The sequence below is a fragment of the Tamandua tetradactyla genome, chromosome 13, assembly GCF_023851605.1.
Source record: "Tamandua tetradactyla isolate mTamTet1 chromosome 13, mTamTet1.pri, whole genome shotgun sequence".
NCBI lineage: Eukaryota > Metazoa > Chordata > Mammalia > Pilosa > Myrmecophagidae > Tamandua > Tamandua tetradactyla.
Genome location: NC_135339.1, coordinates 78,168,672 through 78,189,116, shown reverse-complemented (window position 1 = coordinate 78,189,116; position 20,445 = coordinate 78,168,672). Strand labels below are relative to the sequence as shown.

General features: G+C 47.2%; 1 protein-coding gene across 4 annotated transcripts in view; it reads left to right on the top strand.

The window, feature by feature from the left end:
• The window catches only part of GFRA1 (GDNF family receptor alpha 1), a 207,111-nt gene that overhangs the window by 142,127 nt on the left and 44,539 nt on the right, over positions 1-20,445 (top strand). For all 4 annotated transcript variants that reach the window (XM_077126128.1, XM_077126129.1, XM_077126127.1 and 1 more), the window contains one exon: positions 1,587-1,923. In XM_077126128.1, coding sequence (XP_076982243.1) covers positions 1,587-1,923 — 337 coding nt within the window. The remainder of the gene's footprint in view (positions 1-1,586; positions 1,924-20,445) is intronic.

The following is a 20,445-nucleotide window of genomic DNA, read 5'->3' as shown; positions in this document are numbered from 1 at the left end:
CCTGCACTGCTCACCCAAGAAGAGCTTGAATGTGGTGATTGTTTTCTTCATTAAATTTGTGGAACTCAGGTATTGTAGGCAGAAACATGAACTTAGGGCATAGAAAAATATTGCTCATGGTACCAGGGTTTAATTTTATTATTTCAGATGGTTGCATATTGGATTTTATTTAAAGAAAGGCACATCTTCAGTAGACCAGGGGGAATTTTCTTTTCCTGAAATGTTGGACTTGCTTTATGTGCCCTTCAGACCTATACTAAATGCACTGCCCCATCCTTTAGTTCCACCCAATCCGCCTGCATGTTCCCCTCTCCAGTCAATTCTCTAGCCTCCAGAAATTGCTCGATCGCCTTCCTGGTCCCCATCTACAGAGGCATATAAGCAGAGTCAAAAGGGGTTGTAGCATCCAAGGAGGAGCTGAGGCTTGAGTTGAAACTTGCTGGGGTGTCTAGTCCCACGACTGTCTGGTGCTTGTCTGCCTGCCATCTCCTGAGTGTCACTGTCACACCTAATTATCATTCTTTCATGGACTACCTTACAACTTTGCTTAGGAAGGATTTTCCTTCGCTTCTTCTCCCTGTAGAAACACCTTTATCTTGGGGAATGAGCTTCATTTCCCTTGTCCATTCACATTCCAACTTTGCCATTGGACTTGTCCCTGGCTGGATACCCCAATCAACCTAATGGGTCCTACCTCCATGATGTCTCTCTCCAGACTGCCCAATGGGCAGCCCACCAGGGTCAGCACTGATTTGTCTGACAGCCTGAGCACCCAGGGTTTGGGCAGAAGGCAGCATAGGTTTTGTGAAATTCTTTAAGCTTATGGCTTTTATTGAAGATCATTGAAATTCTTTCCAAAATACTAGCTGAATTTTTCTGATCTGAAACCTCAATACTTCTTGAGCCCATATTTTGTATGTGGTGAATTACATGGGAATTGTGGTTTGAAAATTTCTGTATAATTTGTTCTGGTTTTTGTCCAATGTCCTGTGAGCTAGAACTTAAATACGGCTTCATTATGGCTTCTTCCTGTTTAGAGAGACTGGCATAATATTTTGTCTTCTGGGCTCAAATAACCATGTAATTACTCTGTAATCATATAGTAATTCGCATGTACTATATTCATTTATTACATAATTATAATCCTGGAGGATTGCATGGTAATTATGCTGCATTCAGCATCTCATTTTATATATTGTATAATGAACAAGTATATAATTTATTGCTTTTCTCTTTTATCCTAATTTCAGTTTATAAACCAGGAGCTAGAAACTTATTCTTCTCTTGCCCCATTTACATGTAGTCCATAGTCAAGCAGGTGCCAGATCTCCTTTTGCCTTGCTCATTTCCTCCTAATTAGACTTCCAAAAGAATACTCGCAGCTTTTGTGCTGCCCTGGATCCCAGCCTTTGCACTCTTAATGTTTTTTCCTTGTCCTAAACTCATTATTAGTCTCAGAACCCAGAGCTGATTAGAGCTCCCAGCATTGCCAGGTAAATGGCACAATCTCAGTGAAAGGAAAGTAGGTATGAGTAGACCAGGAGCCCACGCCTGGTGATCACAGCTGCCTTTCTCTCCTTTTGCAGTGGAGCACATTCCCAAAGGGAACAACTGCCTGGATGCTGCCAAGGCCTGCAACCTCGACGACACCTGCAAGAAGTACAGGTCTGCGTACATCACCCCGTGTACCACCAGCATGTCCAATGAAGTCTGCAACCGACGCAAGTGCCACAAGGCCCTCCGGCAATTCTTCGACAAGGTTCCCGCCAAGCACAGCTACGGGATGCTATTCTGCTCCTGCCGGGACATTGCCTGCACGGAGCGGAGACGGCAGACCATCGTGCCCGTGTGCTCCTATGAAGAGAGGGAGAAGCCCAACTGCTTGAATTTGCAGGACTCCTGCAAGACTAATTACATCTGCAGGTAAGTGGGTGCCCAGCAGAGGGGTGGTTAATGAGGTGGCAGGAAGACATTTTGTAGCTGCTTCAGGTGCCAAGTGGCAGTTTTCTGCATTTCTACCAGGGTCAAGGGGAAAGGGTGAGGGAAGTTGATTTGAAGGATCAGCAAAGTCTGACCTCCGTGTCTGACACCTGGTCCTTCAGAAGCTGTCTGGTCCCTTATGCTGAGGAAGGCCTCAGACTTTAACACAGGGGATGTTCTGAGTGGTGATAGGAGAAGATAAAAGATAACTACACTTAGTAAACCTGGAGCATCACCTGAGGCAAGGTGAGTATGTGTCCCCTTCTCCAGCCCTGCGAGGCTGCCGGGGGTAAGTCTGGAGAGGAATTGCCAGGAGATGTGGAGGTTCATGACCACATCATTGAGCTATGTGCCGCTCTGCAGAAGAGAACTTTGAGGATCCGAGGTCTGTTCTAGGTCATCTGGTCTGCCTGGCTAAGAAGAGTGGGCACCTTCCCACTCAGCCCTGCTTCCAGATAACACAGCATCCGCCAGAAACCCTGCAGGGCCTCGTCTGTGCTGTTAAAAGCATTCATTCTTTTTCCTTTGGGCCATTTATTGATTTACTTGAATGTTTGAAGTAGCCCATGGACACAGTCTCTGTGTAAAAAATAAGCAGTATAAGATTACGTAGAGTAAAACGAGAACACCCCCAACCCTTCCTCCTTGTCATGAGCTCATTAGGTGATTTAGCCTCAACTCAGAGAGGTGATACAGGTTTCCAACATGGCCAGGTAAATGGCAAGATCCCAGTGAAAGCCAAGTAGGGAGAGCAGACCAGGAGCCCAAGCACAGTGACCACAGCCAACAGTGGGATGTGTGTCCTTCCAGAAGTGAGGGCTGAGTTCAGTTGCTGAACAAAGGAGGTGGACTTTGGTAAACAGGAACCTGCATCTTTGGAGACTGAGGTTGCATTGATGCCTCATTCAGAAAAGCAGTCTGGATCCGAGGCTGGAGAATCAGACAGGGCCTCCTATCAGACAACGCTATGCTGTGCCCCCCAGGTAGAAGCCAGGAATCTTCAAATGACCATCTGTGACCACTGGACCAAACTCTATGCACTTAATAAATGTTAGACAGATAGACACATAAATCGGAGGAGGGTGTGACCATGTGCTTGTTTTCTCATAGTTTCTCTATCCCTAGAGAGCTGGAAAAATTGTGCAATATTTTGAAGATTCTGTTAGTTGAATTTCTGGTCAATTTAAGTTTTATTCTGGTGGAATGGGATCCTATTCTTTTTTAAAACCAGCTCTGATAGTAACCAAAGAAAAGTAAATATTTTCTTTATCTATGTAGCCCTCTCACATTGAAATTTTTCTGCTGTAATGTCCTTTCATGTTTTTCTTTTTAAATTGGATGCAGGGGACCTGCTAGATTAGGAAGAGTTCAAATGATCAGGCATTCTGTGTGAAGAGTTTGTGTCTTGGAGGAGTCCTGTGTTCCAACAACACTTCTCAAGAACTCTTCCTCACTTCCATGTCCACGTGCCACTGAGACCCTTTTAGCTGGGGGCGAGGGCAAGGGATGGCTGTGTTAGAAGGTCCTGAGGGCGAGTTAGGGCCCCACTGCAGCCGATAGGGGTAGCCCCTCAGCCGGGGAGTCAGAGTCATCCCTGCTCCTGAAGACGAATGCACGGGGGAAAAGCCAGGTATGGGGAGAAGCATCACTCAGGGTGCAGGGATGGGAGGGGGCAGGTATTCACACCCTCCTCTGAAGACCCCTGGATCTGAAACATGAATTCCTGAACCCCTGTAGTCTTAGGGCAGGAGGGATCCTTCTTCCAGGAGCAGAAGTGGGGTTGCAGGGTCTTACTTGGTATAGGCCGTGCAGCCGTTCGCCCCTCTACAAGGAGATGCCATCCTGTCCACTGACGGGTCCAGGCCAAGAGCTTCCGGTCCTGCCTTGAGAACGGGAGCTGTCAGAGAAGAGCAGTGAACGAGCCCTCCATCAGTTGAGCAGTGGCAGAAGCATGGGAGAGCCTTTGTCTTCTCTCCTCGCAAGGTTCATTTACACACTTAGGGGTCCAGAGAAGGTCTGTGACCTCTCCTGTGTGGGCAGAAAGCCTACCTGTGGCAGTTCATTTGCATTATCTGCCCTATTCTGCTCAAAAGAGAATCCTTGGAGGATTGTCATGAATTAGTTAAATCAAGATTGTTTTCCTGCTAAGCAATAGTGAAAAATAGCTGTGAATTTAGGAACTCGGGGCGCTCTAAGGAAGATGGTAGGAGAAACCTAATGTGCAGATCACAGGATGGGTTTGAATGTTATTTGGGGCTCAGAGTGACCTTGTAGGAAGGACAGGTTCTGGGAACCCTGTGTGCTGAGATATCCCCAGCAGCAGAGAGTGGACTCAGCTGATGGGACAGAAATAGACGGCGGGCCGCAGGTCAGTTCTCGCCTAATAACTGATTGTGCCTGATCATACCAAGGGCTCGGTGTAGTGAACCACAGCCACCGTGCTGTGGGTTGAAGTCCGGCTGGACTGAAAGGTGGATTGGAGGGAATGTTTTGCTGCTGTCCCGTGTTTGGCTCTGGGTAGAACTCAGAGGCTGTTTAGAATCCCAATCTTGGACTGGCCAAGGGGCCTACCCTGTGCAGTTTGGTTCAGCGTGATTGATGGCTTTTATCCTTTCCTGGGAAGGTGGATCAGTGCCTCCCCCTGGTGTTGTCTCCATTGTTAAGTTATTTGACCATAATTTCTTTCCAGAGCCTGGATTTATGACTCAAGATTATCCCCTCCCCATCAGATGTAGCCAATGTAATTTAAGCTGCTAGGTTGGCTAGCAGCATTTTTGTTCACCAGATTTTATTAATCTTGCCTTTAATTTTGTGCCTTTTATTCCAACCCTTCCCCATCCATCGTGATTGGAGATGGTTGTTGATATTCCTGCCCCGAGCAGCAGCTGGTACTAGCTGGGGCAGGGGATTCTGCAGGTTTCACGTTGCAGTTACTCTAACCCTCTACCTCCGGAGGGAGGTACCTGCTTGCATGATGCCTTACAGCCTAATTTGAGTATCCCCAAAGGGAAGGGATGGCAAGAGGGAAAATTCCTTCCTAAAAAACATTTGGGGGAAGCTCACACTTTCAAATGTTCCATTTCCATCCCAGCGTCAGCAACTACCAAAGATCTGCTCAAGCTCATTAAACCTTCCCTGCACTTCATGTTTTCCAGCTCGTGGCATCCAGGTTTGCTTTCCCCAGGGTCCAACTGTGCCTCTGCATAAAACCTCTCTTCTGCCTTGCGCCTTCAAACAGATGAGAATTAACTTTAGCTTTTCTTTTTAACTGTGTTTCTTTTTCCTTTTCCTTTTTAGGGAAACCGACAGCTTCCTTTCCTCTTGGGGTAGTTGGGGGGAGAGGTGATAGCTTGTCTGTTTGGGCTTCCAAGCTTGTCTACAGAAAAGCAAATGCAGAGGTAGTATTAGAAGAGTGTGATGGAATTTAAAAGCCCTCCATTCTTCCCTGAAACAGAGCATCTCCTTTGTCAGTTTTCCTCTGCCTACTTTCCTTAGTGCCTAGACGAATGTCAGGACTATGTTTGGCCATAATGAAAGTATATCTTTTTATTCCTGATGCAAGTTGTTGTATATACATAATATAAACCCAAACCTTACCTCCTTTCCCCCAAACTCTCACATGCAAAATAATCTCAGCACATGAGCACTGGCTCAGGTTCTCATAAATATGTTCATATTTCTTTTATTTTTCTAATGAATCATTTGGACATCTCTTAATTAGCTTTCTTAATTAGCACAAGATTAGGATCTTCTCTTGAGCACACCTCCTCTTTTTATTGAAGAGTCACAGATGTATATTCCAAAACCCACTTGGCTTCCAGTGCCAATCAGAGACAGAGCAACCTTGCTACTTTAGCTGCCGCTAACTAGTGTCATTGCTGAGCGTGACCCAGAGGAAGGACTGGGGCCAGTGGGCTGTGCCTTCTAGGCCATTCTGCACGCGCAGCAGAGGTACTGCATCCTGGGGCACCACAGTTACAACTCCTAGCCCGTACTCATGGATGCAGCCACTGCTGGCCAAAGCATGGCGTTTCCATGGGGGGCTGGGCCCTCAGGGGCTCCCGCCAGCGCCTTCTCTCTCCTTAAACACCAGTAAGGTGGACGTTCCCTTTCCTCCGAGTGTATTCTTTGGTGGAATTCAGCATCTTGCCAACAGTGTAGGGCACGACCTACCTCATTCCTTTTAGGAAAGTTCTGATAATGCCGAACCTCAAAAGGGAAGGGATTACAATCCTTGGTTCCTGAGGTTTTCTTGGTCCCTCTGGAGGTAACACTCACCCCTCCTGGTACACATGAGTTGGTTGTGCCCTTCCCCAGGGACCGTGCAGGACCCAGAAGCTCCCCCTTGGTACGGCCCCCAAAGAACTACATTTATGATTTTCAGAGTTCTACCCCAGCCGGCAGCACATGTTTCACACTAGGGATGAACCTGTTATATTTAGAGGAAATATATTGTTTTTAATTTGCTAGCTGGGACTATTGAGGAAATGTGTGAAAAAACCATGCAGCACATTACTGCCCCAGTAACTCCCTTGGTTTACTGGTGAGAAACACAAGAAATGTGGGTCGCATCTGAGAAGTATGTGTTTTGGGCCTGGAGTCAGATCCCTTTTGCACAGTACATAGCCAGTGTTAATGATCAAGGCCATCCTCTACTGCTTGAGCTAAATTCCTGGGTAGAAAGCGGGAATCTGCATCACTATACCCGGGCTTGTCTTGACATGCGGCAAGCGCAGGAGAAAATGGCTCAAGGGATAATTAATGCCTAAAACTAGATGGGTAGATTAATTTGGCACTTAATTTTATTTTACGCTGATTCATTCACAAATGGAAATCAGCAATTAGACAATGCAAACTTTTGAACCATGGAAAGAAAGGTTCAGGAATATGAGAAAATACAATTAAAACATTTTCCAGTTCATTTGAGCAACTTTCATTTCAAACGATTACATGGGTGTCTTTAGCAATGCGCTCAGACCACCACATGGCTGGCTTTGAACGCATCCCACCTGCATGTGCCGCCTGCCACCTCGTCCCTGCGCTGGAGGCCTGTCGGCAGTGAGAATTGCAAGGATGCCCCCGACATCTGCTGCTGCCCTCTTCTTTCACTCCTCCAGGTTGGGATAAGCATCCTTCTTGTTGGACCTTCAGAGCCTCTGTTCCTCTGGACGTGGCTTCTTAGCAACAGCTAAGCAGGGTCAGAGCTCATCTGACTGCCTGGCTTGCAGGAGTAACCTGAGCTGTGAATCACACCGGACCCTGCTACAGCTCGCCTTGCCTCATCGCCTTGTATCTCTTTCCCTATTTCTCCTTTGGCAGAGGCGGGTGTGAAGCCATTTGTCTGTTCTTGTTGGAGCCTGTCTCTGAAGAAATGCCTGCCTAGCTTTACTCCACGTTCTCCCTCTCTCCAGCCGCCCCCCTCCCCGTGCCTGTCCAGGCTGAGATTCTCTGCCTCATTTTTCTCGCCCCTTCTTTCACCTGCCCATGTCCTCCCCAAGTTACTTTTTGCCACTCTTGGCTCTGAGATGGAAAGAATCAGGGACTCCCTTTCTTTTGCATTTATATACACCATCAGTTGCTGGATCATGTGGACAGATGGAGTCTTGGCGCTGGAACTTTTACCGTCTCTGAGTTTGAAAGCGGATGGGAAAGAGATGGAACTGATTCTACCCAGGAGGCCTGACAGCTCCATCTTTCTTGGGGAGAGGAGGTGTCATAGCAGACAGTCATCTTCAGATCAGCTTCTATGCCTGAGAAACAGGGACAGTCAAGTAGAAGGAAAGTTTGGGGGAATGCAGTGGTGGAGTTGGAAAGTAGGAGATTCGGGGGGAGTCTCCTGTTGGCAGAGGGGGAAAACTCAGCATGATCTAAAAGCAAGACATTGGAGGCCTTGAGTGCCATTCTCAAACGTTTCAGTTTGATCTGTGAAAGGTTCACAAGAAAGAGAATTGATCAGCAGAGCATGAAAAAGAGTTCCCAGGTAACAGTGTGGAGAGGGGGGCAGAAGCTGGCAACCAGGAGGCCAGTGAGGAGGTTCCTGCAGCAGACCAGACAAGAGGTGGTGAAGGCAGCAGCCAGGGAGAGCAGGATGGGAAGTGGGAAACTCAGTGGGCTCCAAGTAAGGGAGGAATTGATGGTATATTGAATGCCTGGGATGGAAAGAGGATAAGGTGGGTGTGTCTCACCTGTTCCTGGGCAGATGATGGTGTTGGATCCAGGAATGGGACCAGAGGAAAGAGAATGAATTGTCACTTGGAGGCAGGGGAGAAGATAATGCATTGCTTTGGCCAGATTGCATTTGAGGGATGTGTTCGTCAGGATCCATGATAGAAACCTAGTTTAAACCTGCTTGGGCATAAGAGAGGACATTTATTGACACATATCACTGGGAAGGGAGAGACAAGGGAGACAGCCCAGACTGAGGGCTCAGTGCCATCATGACCCATACTCTCACCTGTTTCCTTCTTCCTGCTTGTCTGCTTCCTTCTCTTCAGTGAGTCTAGTCACCAGCAAGTCCACACACACATCCTGTCATTTGTGATCGAACTGGTAAAGGGACTCTACCTACTGAAACCTGTTAGTCTTAAGAAAAAGGGGGGAGGGCCATTGATGTCAACTATGTGTTTAGAGGGAGGAGAAGGAGGGATACTCAGAGTGGCTCTGGATTTGAGGGAGTATATCTGTCTCTCCGTCCATCCATCTGGACCACACCTGTGCCAAGAATAAAGACCTGGTTTCCCCTACAGTACAGAGAGGAAGGCAGGCACATATGCAGTCGTTCCAGCACGATGTGATGGTCATTGATGGGAAAGGCACAAAATGCTATGGAAGAACAGAAGTGAGAACAACCAACCCAGCCTGATGGGTCCACAAGCCTTCCTGGAAGAGCTGACATCTGTGCTGAGGCTGGAAGGATGATGGCACAGAAGAGAGCAGCTGTGGTCTTATGGAGAGAGGCCCAGGGCTGTACGTTCCAATAAGGCATGGGAGATAAAACGACAACTCATTTACTGGGCACTGATGCTGAGTAGTACTGGGCTGCACACCTCACAAACGTGATCTCTGATTAGCCCAGCCACCCTGGGAGGGCCGGCCAGGGGAGTGGCTAGCCCAGGAATCACCCTCCCAAGTAGAGGAGGCAGCAGTTAATCCAGTCTTGCTAGCTCCCCAATCTGCTTTCTGTCACTATTACCAAATGACTCTCTTTCAGGACAAGAATGCAATGTTCTTATCCTGTTGAGCCTTACTACCTATAGTTCCAGACAGCCAGCATGATAACCCTGCCAGCTTCTGAATCCAGACATCCATTTCAAAGACAATTTTCATAGTGAGTTAGAACATAATGTCCATCAGGGCCTCTTGGCATCATTAAAAAAAAAAAAACTACTTCGGTAGTACATGGTCATTAAGTTCCTACTTTTCTAATTTCCTTTTGAGCATTCATTGCTTATTATAGGGTATTTTTTCGGTGACAACTTACTGATTTCAAAAGAATCATTCCTACAAATAGAAAAAAATCCTCCTAGACCACACTTTTTAAATTTATTTTTTTGACTCAATCGTTCATTCAGGGCACATTTATTGAGCACAGTCAGCCTACTACCAAGGGTACTGAGACGTGTAAGTCATGTGCTTATCTCCCAGGTGTCTCCGTCACCTGCTTTGGATTCCTTTGTGCCCTACTGAATGGTCACTCAGTCTCAAGTCCTTGGCCCTCACCTGCCCAAAGGCAGTGGATATCAGGGACCTGGCTGCGTGCTGCATGGGGCTAGATGGATTCTTGGCTGTCACATAGTGACAGCCGGCTCTAAATAATCCATGGTTTTGTTAGCAGGTTGGGGTCAGCCAGGTGTTTTTTCTTCTCTCTTCTCCCTGCCCGGTGGCCGTTTCATTAGTCATTAGAAAACACCTCCGATGTGGGCATTGCACCTTGACTACAGTCCCGGTACAGGTGCAGAGCATGAGACCTCGAAATCCTTCCTGGAAGTGGGGGTGGAGGGGGACCAAAGCGGGTCTCTGCACTCCTCTTATGGAGACGGACTCATCTAAGACCTTGAGCAGCTGAGACAGTGTTTGACTGCTCCCGCCCACTGCTCCCCATCCAGGGAACCCTTTGTGATCTGCCCACAGACAATTTTTAGTACTAGGAACCATGACATTTACAGATCTAGTTAAACTAGTTTTCTCCTCTCAAGCCCATACCTAAACCCACCCAGAGAGCTATCAGTCTCTCTTTTTTTTTTTTTTTGTTTAATTCCTTGAATAGGGAATGCTTCCATTTCCTGTAGCTCTTTTTACAAATGTGCTTCATCCACTGATCAAGGAATGGGATAGAAAAGAATGGGGAGAGGGGGCGACTTCAGCAGTCCTAAGGAGCTGCCCATCCAGATGGGAGTCCAAGCTGAGGCTGTTGCCTTCCTGCCCTGGCCCCCCCAGGAGAGGAGAGGAGATACCTCTTTTCGGTTCTGTTGTTTGCAGTTGACAGAAACACTCACAGCCTTGGGACCCAGTGCAGTCTAGTCTTTGTGTTTGGAGACCTGCCTTCATTTGCCAGGCAGTTGTTTTTTATTCAAGGAGAGAATCATGTCCTATGTTCACTTAGAACCCATTGACTTCAGAAGGGTCCTGGGGAGGGGAGCGCTGGGCTGGGCACTCTGAACACCATAATGCCTACTCAGCCACTAGCTGCAAATGATCTCATCCTGGTGGCCTGGCCTTGGGAACCAGTCTGGAACCTGCTCCACTGTGGCAGGGAGTTTGGAGTCACCCCTCCGACCCTCTCTCCACCTCCCAGACCAGTGTGGGGCTGGCATCTCACAGCCAGGCTTGGAGTCCCAGAGCTTCACCCCCATTCCAGCCATTACCCCAAGTTAATATCCTGCAGTTATCTTTGCGTTTACACTTCAGTGGGGCATTTCCAACTCAGTGAATGGGAAATCGCTCTGTAATTTCCAAAAGCATTTAATTATGCAGAAAATTTTACACCCAAGAAAAACAAGAATTTAAAAGAATCAACAATGTAAAAAGTACTGCCCTGAGCTGAGCCTTGGGATTTACCTTCTCTTCCTTCCCAGGTTGCTGGTTAGTATAAATGTTTGCAAGTGAGGCAGACCTGGGCTTGCATCCCTGGCTTTGCTAATTCTAAGAATTGGGTGGCCCAGGGCCTCAGTTTTTGCATCTGTACAGTAGAGGTGGTGATTCCATCTTCCGTGGCTGCTGGGAGCATTGAATGAGGTGTCTGGGAGTGGGTGTTGGCCTCGTACCTGCATGAGCACCGAAAACAAACAATAGACGTGTCCCTCTTTCTCCTTCACTTTTTCCACAAGTTTTCAGGGAAGAGAACAAATAAAGCTTAAGATTCAAGATGTAACATTTTCCTCTCCAGTAGCAGACAAAGAGACCTTTAAAGGAGGATTTGTGTGGGGGCTGGGGGACGAGTGGGGGAGCAGATTCTTACTGCTTTACACTTTTATGCACCCACAGCTTTGAGCAGAATGAGGAAATGCCAGCGCCGTCATGTAAGGCCACACTGCTAAGTTTTGTACGTCACCAACTTTTCAGGCTTTGTGTCATTAGGGAAAACTGGGAGTTGGGGAGCAGGGGACAGAGTCCAGAGGTGTTTGGAACGTGTGTCACCGACCGACGTGTAAAGATACACACAGTGAGAGGTGAGCCGAGCTGGCCCCGAGACTGTTGGGCAGGGGGTGGTGAGATTCACTATTGTTTAAGCTGAATAGTGAGTGGGAGATGCTGGCAGGCAGCCTCTTGGGACACGTGCCGATTCTGTGACCCGAGTACCCGGCAATACGGGGTTTTCAGAGGTGCTTGTGTCTGAGTCAGTGATGTGAGTGCTCCTGCAAAGGGCAGCCGCTGACTCAGTGCGACTGGGCCAAACACCCTTCTCTTCTGGATGATTCTATGCTCTGAATCATCAGATCATGCGCTTAGGAAGCAAACCACATGGGGGGGCGGGCAGAGTAGATCACTGTGAGCTGGGGGATGCAGGAATTTGTGGGTGATGGTGATGGGGACGATGACAAGTAGAGCAACACTTTTTTGACATTTATTGCTTGCTGGTCACGGTGCCAACCCTTCACAGCTACCCTGCCAGTGGGGGCCGCCCTCCTCGTTCTCAGATGATGAGGTGAGAGCTTGAACACCTTCCACAGAGTCTTTGGGGGGGCGCCGCAGCGGCGTGGACCCCCAGAGTCTGTTGGGCCCGTGTTTTCTTCCTCTACGCTGCCTCCTCCTGGTTCAGTGTGCGTGTCTCGTAAACCACCTACGTAATTTTCCAGAGACTCTCGGGGCGTGTGGAATTGAATAGTGGAGGTGACTTTGTTTTTGCCTTTTACTTATTTATTTTAAAATGAGATTTGTAAACGAAGAGGCTTTTGAATTTTGTCGCAGTAGGGGTTTAAGTGCCTCTCACCGCACGTTTTATTTTCCCATTAAAATAGCAAGCCTCAAGACTTTTTGGTTTGGGGCCTCCTTTGCACCCTTAAACTTATGAGGGATCCCGGTGGGCTTTTGTTTATGTGGCGTAAATCTATCTTAGTATTAGAAATAAAAGCTGGAGAAACGTTTACTTATTAATTCATTTAAAAATGCGTAAACCTCGTTATGCAACCATAAATAATAGAATATATTTTTATATATAAAAAAGCTATGTTTTCCTAAACAACAACAACAGAAAAGTAGTGAGCAGTGTGGCGTTGATTTACGAATCTGCTTAATGTCTGGCTTTATTCTTATATTTGCTTAATTCATTGTAATATCCCAGGTCATGTAGCCTCTAGAAAGACTCCGCTGGACTCTTGTGAAAGAATGAGGTGCAAAGCATAAATAAGATTCCAGTGTGGTCATGAAAATAGTTTTGACCCTGCAACCCTCCTGAGAAGACCATCTGAGGGTTGCAGACCTTACTTTGAGTGAGGTGGCGTGTGCACAACATACCTGCAGGCTCCCAAGCCAAAACAAGCTGGGTGTGTGCACTTGGCTTGGGTCCAGCCGGCTCAACTCTGCAGGTCAGAGAACCCTGAAAGTCTGGGGAGCACTGTGGGAGCTTGGATGCTGGAGCCCTTCCACATGGAAATCGGTACAGGAAATTGGGGACTTGCTGAGCCTCTGCCATCAGCTGGCCTTCACTCGGAGACTGCCATACTGCTTGGAGTCTTGCCTGACTGACAATGCCGTCATATACAGCTCTTCTCCTTCCTAGCACTCCAAAGGATTTCAACATCCCATGCAGCTCAGTTGGGAAAACTTTGGGCTGATTCGTCCAGAAAGACCTGGTGGAGCTTTTCTCTTGGGTCAAGCTTTAGGAAGAGTGTCACAGGTAAACCTTGATACCTAGGTTTCTGGGTTGCGGGGTGTACTGTGTGGTGTCCATCTTGGGTGCAGTGCCTTGCTCCTCTTTCCTCTCTGCATCATTTGCCCCACAGGAACTGAAGCATGGCAGTGACTTAGGGCCTGAGTTACCCCTTTGCAACAGACATGCTAGGAAGCTTTGGGTTTCCCATGAGCACCCAATAGTTGGACTTTCAATTGGGAAGTTAGCTGGATTCATCTAACAGCTCTGAACTTTTTAGAAGGGGAGAGTGCTGTCTCTCCAAGAATGTTTACTGCAGCAGTAGATCCTGACGTAGACCTCCTAGAGAAGCAAGGGGAAGAACATGTCTTCCATTTAAAAAAAAAATCAAGTTGAAATATTTTTAGCTACAAATGGGGTATATGATTTGAGAAAGTTTACTTTTTGCTTAGTGTGCTGGCTGGTGGTTTTGTCATTGCTGGTAATTGATTTATTCATGAATTTAAAAGGACTAAAGGGCCCAGTGCTCTCCTGGGCACCGAGGGTGCAGGGAGGTGCCCCTTGGCACAGGGACGTTCATGGGTGCTATACTAGCAGAGCCTCAGGGGGAGGATGGGGTCAGGGAAGACTTCTCCGAGGAGGCATTGCTCCAGGGCAGAGCTTCTCAAGCTGAGATCTGTAGTGGGATCAGTTTCTGACTCCTGAGGTCTGGAGTGGGCCTGAGGATGTGTGCATTTCTAGAGCATTCCCTGGTACTGTTGCTGCTGCTCTGGGGTCCACATGTGGACAATCACCATCTTAGGGAATCTGGCGGATAACTTAGGCTGGTGAGTCTCCCTCTGTTCTCAAAGAAATCTGCAGAGCTGAGGATGTAAATGAGTAGATAGCCAGATTGGCCTTGCACAGGCATTGAGACTTAAGAGGACAGCACACCATTGTGGCTGGGATTGGAGTATTAGTTCCAGTTGAGTAAGTGTAGCTTTGCAGAATTGGAAGTCACAGCCCTGGGCAGGGACAATACTGTAGAAGTTTCTGTGCTGCACTAAAGTTGAGCTCTATTTGGAAGGTTGAGAAGAGTCACTGTAAAGGGCTCTCATGACCCTCTTTACAAACAAGCCAATCACCTGTCCGTACCCTGAGCTTAGCCTGAGTTTAGAATCCATTTGGCTGAGTGGTACCTGAAAGTGCAAAGCAAAACGGAGTTTTAAGACAATTGTTTGAAAACAAATCCTCCTTCCCGAATGACCTTCAGAGCAATCTCTGACCCAGACTATCCAAATAAGGAAAGCTGATCATTTTTACTATGCTCTTCATGTTAGTTTTCCCATGTGGTTGCATTCCTGGCTGCCAGGAGGAAACATGGGATGGGCAGGGTCTAGAAGCAGTGCCTCCGTAGGACTGTCATCCACATTGCTCACACAAACACTCGTGTATATTTGAAAATCAAAAGCACTGATTCCATGAGCCAGGTTGCCATGAAACTTGATCTGTATAAGTCCACAGTGCTGTGTCTCATCCCTCAGTTCACTGGAGGGGGTGGGACACCTGGGATGCAGGTGGTGGAAGGTTAGATGCAGGTGGTGAAAGTGGATACAGGTGGTGGGATGTCGAAAGCAGTATTCCAAAGGAACTGTATCTCCTGCCCCACCGGCCACCAGAGCATCCTGCATTGTAAGTGCCTTGTAACTTTGGTGATCAAAAGGTTAGTTGCCTTTGTTGAACCCCTATGCAGTGTGTATCAGGCACTATGCTGTGTGCTAGGCTACAAAGCTGAAGAAGAGCCAGTTGCTGTCCTGGGAGCCTGGGTTCTGAGGCCCTTTTAAGTGTACACCCCTAAAGCCTAGCCTCAGGATTTCTGTAGGCTGCATTCTGAGGGTCCTGAGAAAACAGGAAGGGCTGTTTTCCGGGTGTATAAGAGGTGCCACCATACACTGCCTGTTCATGGAACTGTGTTACCAACACGCATGGGAGAGCAGCCTCTGGAGGAAGCCACACTAAGGGTCCCTGTCTCCCTGGGTGGGGGCAGAGTGCGCCAGCTGCAGGAGCCTCTGGGCATCAGGGGCCTCCAGAAGCCAGCTGAAGTCTTGCTCCCAGCCCAGATCTGTCCCTTAGGACTGAGGATCCTTGGGGGATCCATTTCATTCCTCTGCACCTGTTCCCTCTTGTGAAGAAGGTGCAGTACCTGCCCTGTTACCTGCCTCACAGGGCTGTGGTCAGGAGGGATGTAGCTGACACTGAAAACCCCTGAGAGCAGTGACAGCACCGTTCACTGCAGCACTTCTTTGAGCACTTAACTCTGTACCAGGCACAGGGTTCAGGACTAATCCTCCCCACAGCCCCATGGAGGCGGTGCTGTCAGGGTCCGCATCTTATACCTGTGGATACCAAGGTGCAGGGATGACACACAGCTGCAGGAGCAATTGGGATTGGAACAGGATGGTCTGACTTCGTTGTTCAGCCCCTTACCCACTACACACGACACCCACCAGCTCTGGGGAGGATCTGTTCTGCAGGGAGGTGGCGGCAGCAGGGGGGTAGGCACCGGGGTCAGGTCCCTCAGGAGTGGTTCCTGCAGCGAGGAAAGGATGGTCAGGGGATTCTGGTCTCCCCAGTTATGCTTGCAGGGCTCCTGCTTCCCAGTGTGTGCATGGACTTTTGTATCCACATTTCTTAACTTACGTGGCACCCTCTGGGGTGACCAGGTACATGGTCCGGGTGGTCAGTGAGGATTAGACCTGGGCTAAGACAACTTGGCAGATCCTACATGGTGGGATTGCTTTTGAGCCCTACCGAGCAGTAACAACAGATATTATTTTTTTTTACGTTTTCAAACTGCACTATTAAACAAAAGAATGTCGACTAATTCTGTCGTTACACTTTATTGGGCCTAGTAAAGATCACTTATATCCACCTAAATCAGATTTTGGCTTCTTGAACACACAGTTCATTTCAACATCTCTTCCAAAGTCCAAGAACAAAGATTAAAAGATTGAATATTATTTCTTCTCTCTGAGCCAGGGGGATGAGTATGAGGTAGGGAAGCCCTGGGCTCGTTTTCTGTACCTGGCTCTAACTCATCAGCACCATGGCTTTGGGCTGGCTGTTACTTTCTGGACCTCAGTTGTCCTAAGGCCAGCCCGGCTCCTGGTGTTGCTGTAGGTTCCCTGGCCCAGGCCTGCACAGCACTGGGCTCAGCGACTGGCCCTGAGTAAATGGAATTGTTCTCAGCACAGTTCTTGGAGCAGTGAGACTTGTGCTGCTGTTTCTCCTCATCGACATCTGTTATGGTGATGAGTTTTGGTCTGCAGGTATGATACACTCATTCATTCATTCCACAAATATTTGTTCCAGGCATAATTCTAGGTGCTAACATTCTCCTAGTGGAGACAGACTTATCAACAGAGTAAAGAGGTGAATTGGAAGGCAATGGGCAGGAGGTCATGCAAGCAAGAAGGCTGAAGGTGCCTCCTGGGTCTTAGAGCAGCAAGGGGAAGCTTGTGGAAGTGCCCCAAGGAGACTCTTGCAATCGCTATGAGTGGGTTGAAGTCAGTCTTGGGATGACTTACCTGGAGGGAAGGGAGTAGGTGAGGGGACAGTTTATTGGCTTATATAGACCATAGAAACCAGTTCCTCTGCCTGAAAGAAAAAGAGGTAAAAAATTTGTTTTCAATTCAGCTGTGAGAGCTTTAGGTAAAATGTAGAAAATTGGTAGGCAGGCTTTTGAAAAGAGGATGTCAGACATGAGAAGGGTTTCTAAGAGTTACAGATTTCCTGAAAACTGGGGAATTATCATCTGATGGCAATAGAATAAGTGATTTATTATGGTTCCTTTAAACGTGTAACACCACAATTTCCCAACTGTGGAGCAATGTTGATATTTTTCATGCCCTATCTAGGAAGGAAGATATTAGGGACGTGTTGTTTGCTAAGCTCGAAGTCTCTGTTGACCTTAAAAGAACTTGCCTGGAAGAAAAATGACCTAGTATTTATTTACTATTGAATATCATTTTCCTTAGGAAGTCTTCAGCCCTATTAAAGATTAATAGGAGATCTTATTTTCATATGTTTCTACTTAAAGTATGTTTGTACATGTGTGGATTGTTAGCCGTTCAGCCATCCATTTCCCTTCCTCTTTTCCCACCCCTTCCCAGGGAGCTCAGAATCCAAGCTCCTTTAATTTGCTGAAGGTAAATTAACATTCTGCTGAGCAGAGCACCAGTGAGGTATTTAATGCTTGTCTTTTGGGGGTGGGAGTAAGGGGAGGAAATTTTCAAATTATTAAAGTCAAGAGAGACGGCAATTTTATTAATTTTTCGTCTTCTGGGAACTCTCAAAGAAGCACGGTTTGACGGAAGGAGGCCAGGCAGCATTTGGGATGGTTTCTAGGATTTGCCTGCCTTTCCCTAAGCTAATGAGAGCTCAGTTCCTCCGGCTCTAAGCATCATGATGCCGAGTTGCCTACCTCACGCATTTCTACGTGGGTGCAGACAGCACCTCATTCAGTTAACATGGGCTGATGCTCCATTGTCAGGCCAGCAAAGGGCAGTATATCCTGACCGTGTGGAGTGAGGGACCTGTGGAACTGCCTTGACCTTTTTCCGTGGGTGAGATTCTATTGGCCTGTAAAACGCATTGCTTTACTGAAAATGTCGAGGACTCTCAGGAGAAAGCTCTTCTTTCGTCTTCATGGTAGGTATCAGCCTGATGATAACTGGGAGTTTATTGACCACCGACAGACCTTGAACACGTGAAAAAGTGATGTCAGAGAAAAACATTTCCCATGCCAGGTTTATTAGCAGATGAATTCTAGAGAAAAGAAAGATCAATATGGTCATCTCTGGCCCAGGATCTTCAGAGATGTCTCAGAGTCATCCTGGCCTTCTTTGGTTAGTCCAGAGAAGAAAGGAAGATACTGTCACTGATGGGGGACTGTCCTTGTCCAGGAATCAGCAACGGTTGTGAACAAGTGCCATGTGCCAGGCACAACTGATCCTACCAGTCCCTCTTGGAAAGGGACTTGTTACAACTCCACCTGAGTAAATGAAGCTTCAGAGAAGTTAAGGTTAGTAAGTGGTTGAATAGAAATTTAATTCCTGGCCTGTCTTCAAATTCTGCATTCAAAACCCTGACTGTGTACTGCTTTTCAGTCATCTTGTACTTTTTATTGCTTTTTATAACAAATTACCACAAACTTAATGGCTTAAAACAACACAAACTTATTATCTTATAGTTCTGGAGGTTAGAAGTCCAACCCAGGTCTCACTGGGCTAAAAGCAGGGTGTTGGCAAAGCTGTGTTCCTTTCCGGAGGCTGGAGGGGAGAATCTATTGCCTTGCCTTTTCTAGCTTCTAGAGGCTGCTGGCATTCCTTGGCTTGTGGCCTCTGCTTTCTTCTTCAAAGCCAGCAGTGGCCAATCAAGGCTTTCTCACATTGTATAACTCATATCACATCCCTTACTTTTATGCCTCCCTCTTCCACTCTTAGGGACCCTTGTGATTACCTTGAGCCCACCTGGATAATCCAGGCTAATCTCCTTTCCCCAGGTCTTTAACTCTGATCTCATCTGCAAAGTATCTTTTCCCATGAAAAATTACCTGTTGACCAGTGCCCCGGATGAGAGTGTGACTGTCTTTGGGGGCCATTCTGCCTACTACCAATCATTTTCCTTCTGAGCATTTACCTTGTTTGTAATTTTATAAATGTCATGAATTGTGTAACTGCTTACTTTCCCCCTCTTCCCAGTGATTGCTAGAAAGTTCAGAGCCAAATACATAGCTTTTATTTAGCCAGGGGGTAGGTCTGCATTTTGTACCAACTGCAGCACTACCTCTATCTTACCTTTCTTAATAATTCCCTCACTAATTTTTACTTTTATTATGCTGCTTTACAGCTGTGTTTAACTATTCTCAAATTTCTTTCTGAAGAAAGGGTAGGAATACATTGTTAAAATAAACCATACTGAGAGACCTTTGCTGCCAGTGTTCCTGAGCAGTTGACTTGGCACTTCTTAGAGTTCCAAGATGACTAGGGGGCAACTTCTGCAATTCAGTCCTGAAACTGGACGTGCTTGCAGAATTCCACATAAAGTAAATTCACACCATGTTCTTCTGGAGTTTCGAGGTAAGATTCTACTGGGACAAGATTTGCTACGTATCGAGATCTCTATTTCTCCTTGTGACCAGAAATCACAAAACTGATTTCTAGGTTTTCCTGCAGAAATATGAAAGACTTAGTGAGTAAGATTTATTCTTAAATAGTTTTAGCATAGTTGTCAACTACATTTATCCCAGGAGGCAACTCTTGGGTATCTGAAAGTTTTATGATAGTTTCATCATCTAGAAAACCTCCAATTTCTTTTCTCCCTCATTTTCTTCCCTTAAAAATAAGTACTGTCAAAGCTAGATTTTCTGTGCTAATGGACCTAGTGTAGCCTGGTAATACAAAACAGCTTTGACTTGGCAATGCATTATAGGGTTGTTTGTGATTTTTCCATGTTCCCATTACTAGTTACAGATTGCTTATACTGTGAGCCTCAGTTTGTGCATTTGGAGAAATTGGCTGAGGGTGGTGGAAGGGCGAGTCCTGGTGAGGGGCGGCTCTGGAGCATGGGATCAGAGGTTGTCTGAAGGCCCTGCGAACTGGTTTATCTTGCCAACTACCATAACTTGCTCTTCAAATTACCTCTCAAGACCTGTCAGCCACTCTGCAGATGTTGATTGATGGCTGTCAGTGTCCATGCGAGGTGGCTTCATGAGGGATGCCGACATTGATCAGACCTGGACTTCCCTTAGGGGACTGCTGCATTCCAAGGGCTGCCTAGCAGTCTGATGGGAGCAGAAAGGCTAAGGAAGCTTTGCATCTCTGCCCTGTAACCTGCTCTCCCTACCTGACACCTCACCAGAGGGAGATACCCAAAAGCTGAATGAAGGAATAAAACAATGAGTGATTGCTCCTGCACTCCTTGAGCTCCTTCTTCAGTAGGCGATGGTTTGTTTGAACCCTGGTGAGTCAAGTTCAGAGAGCAGAGGCTGCAGCCTCCTGTGCCCAATGTGCTGGACATCCTGCAAGGAGAACCTGAGCCAGATGAGCATCAGTGACCAGGGCCTCCTGGGGTAAATTAATTGTGCTCTCCCAAATATCAGGATGAGGCTGGGTAGT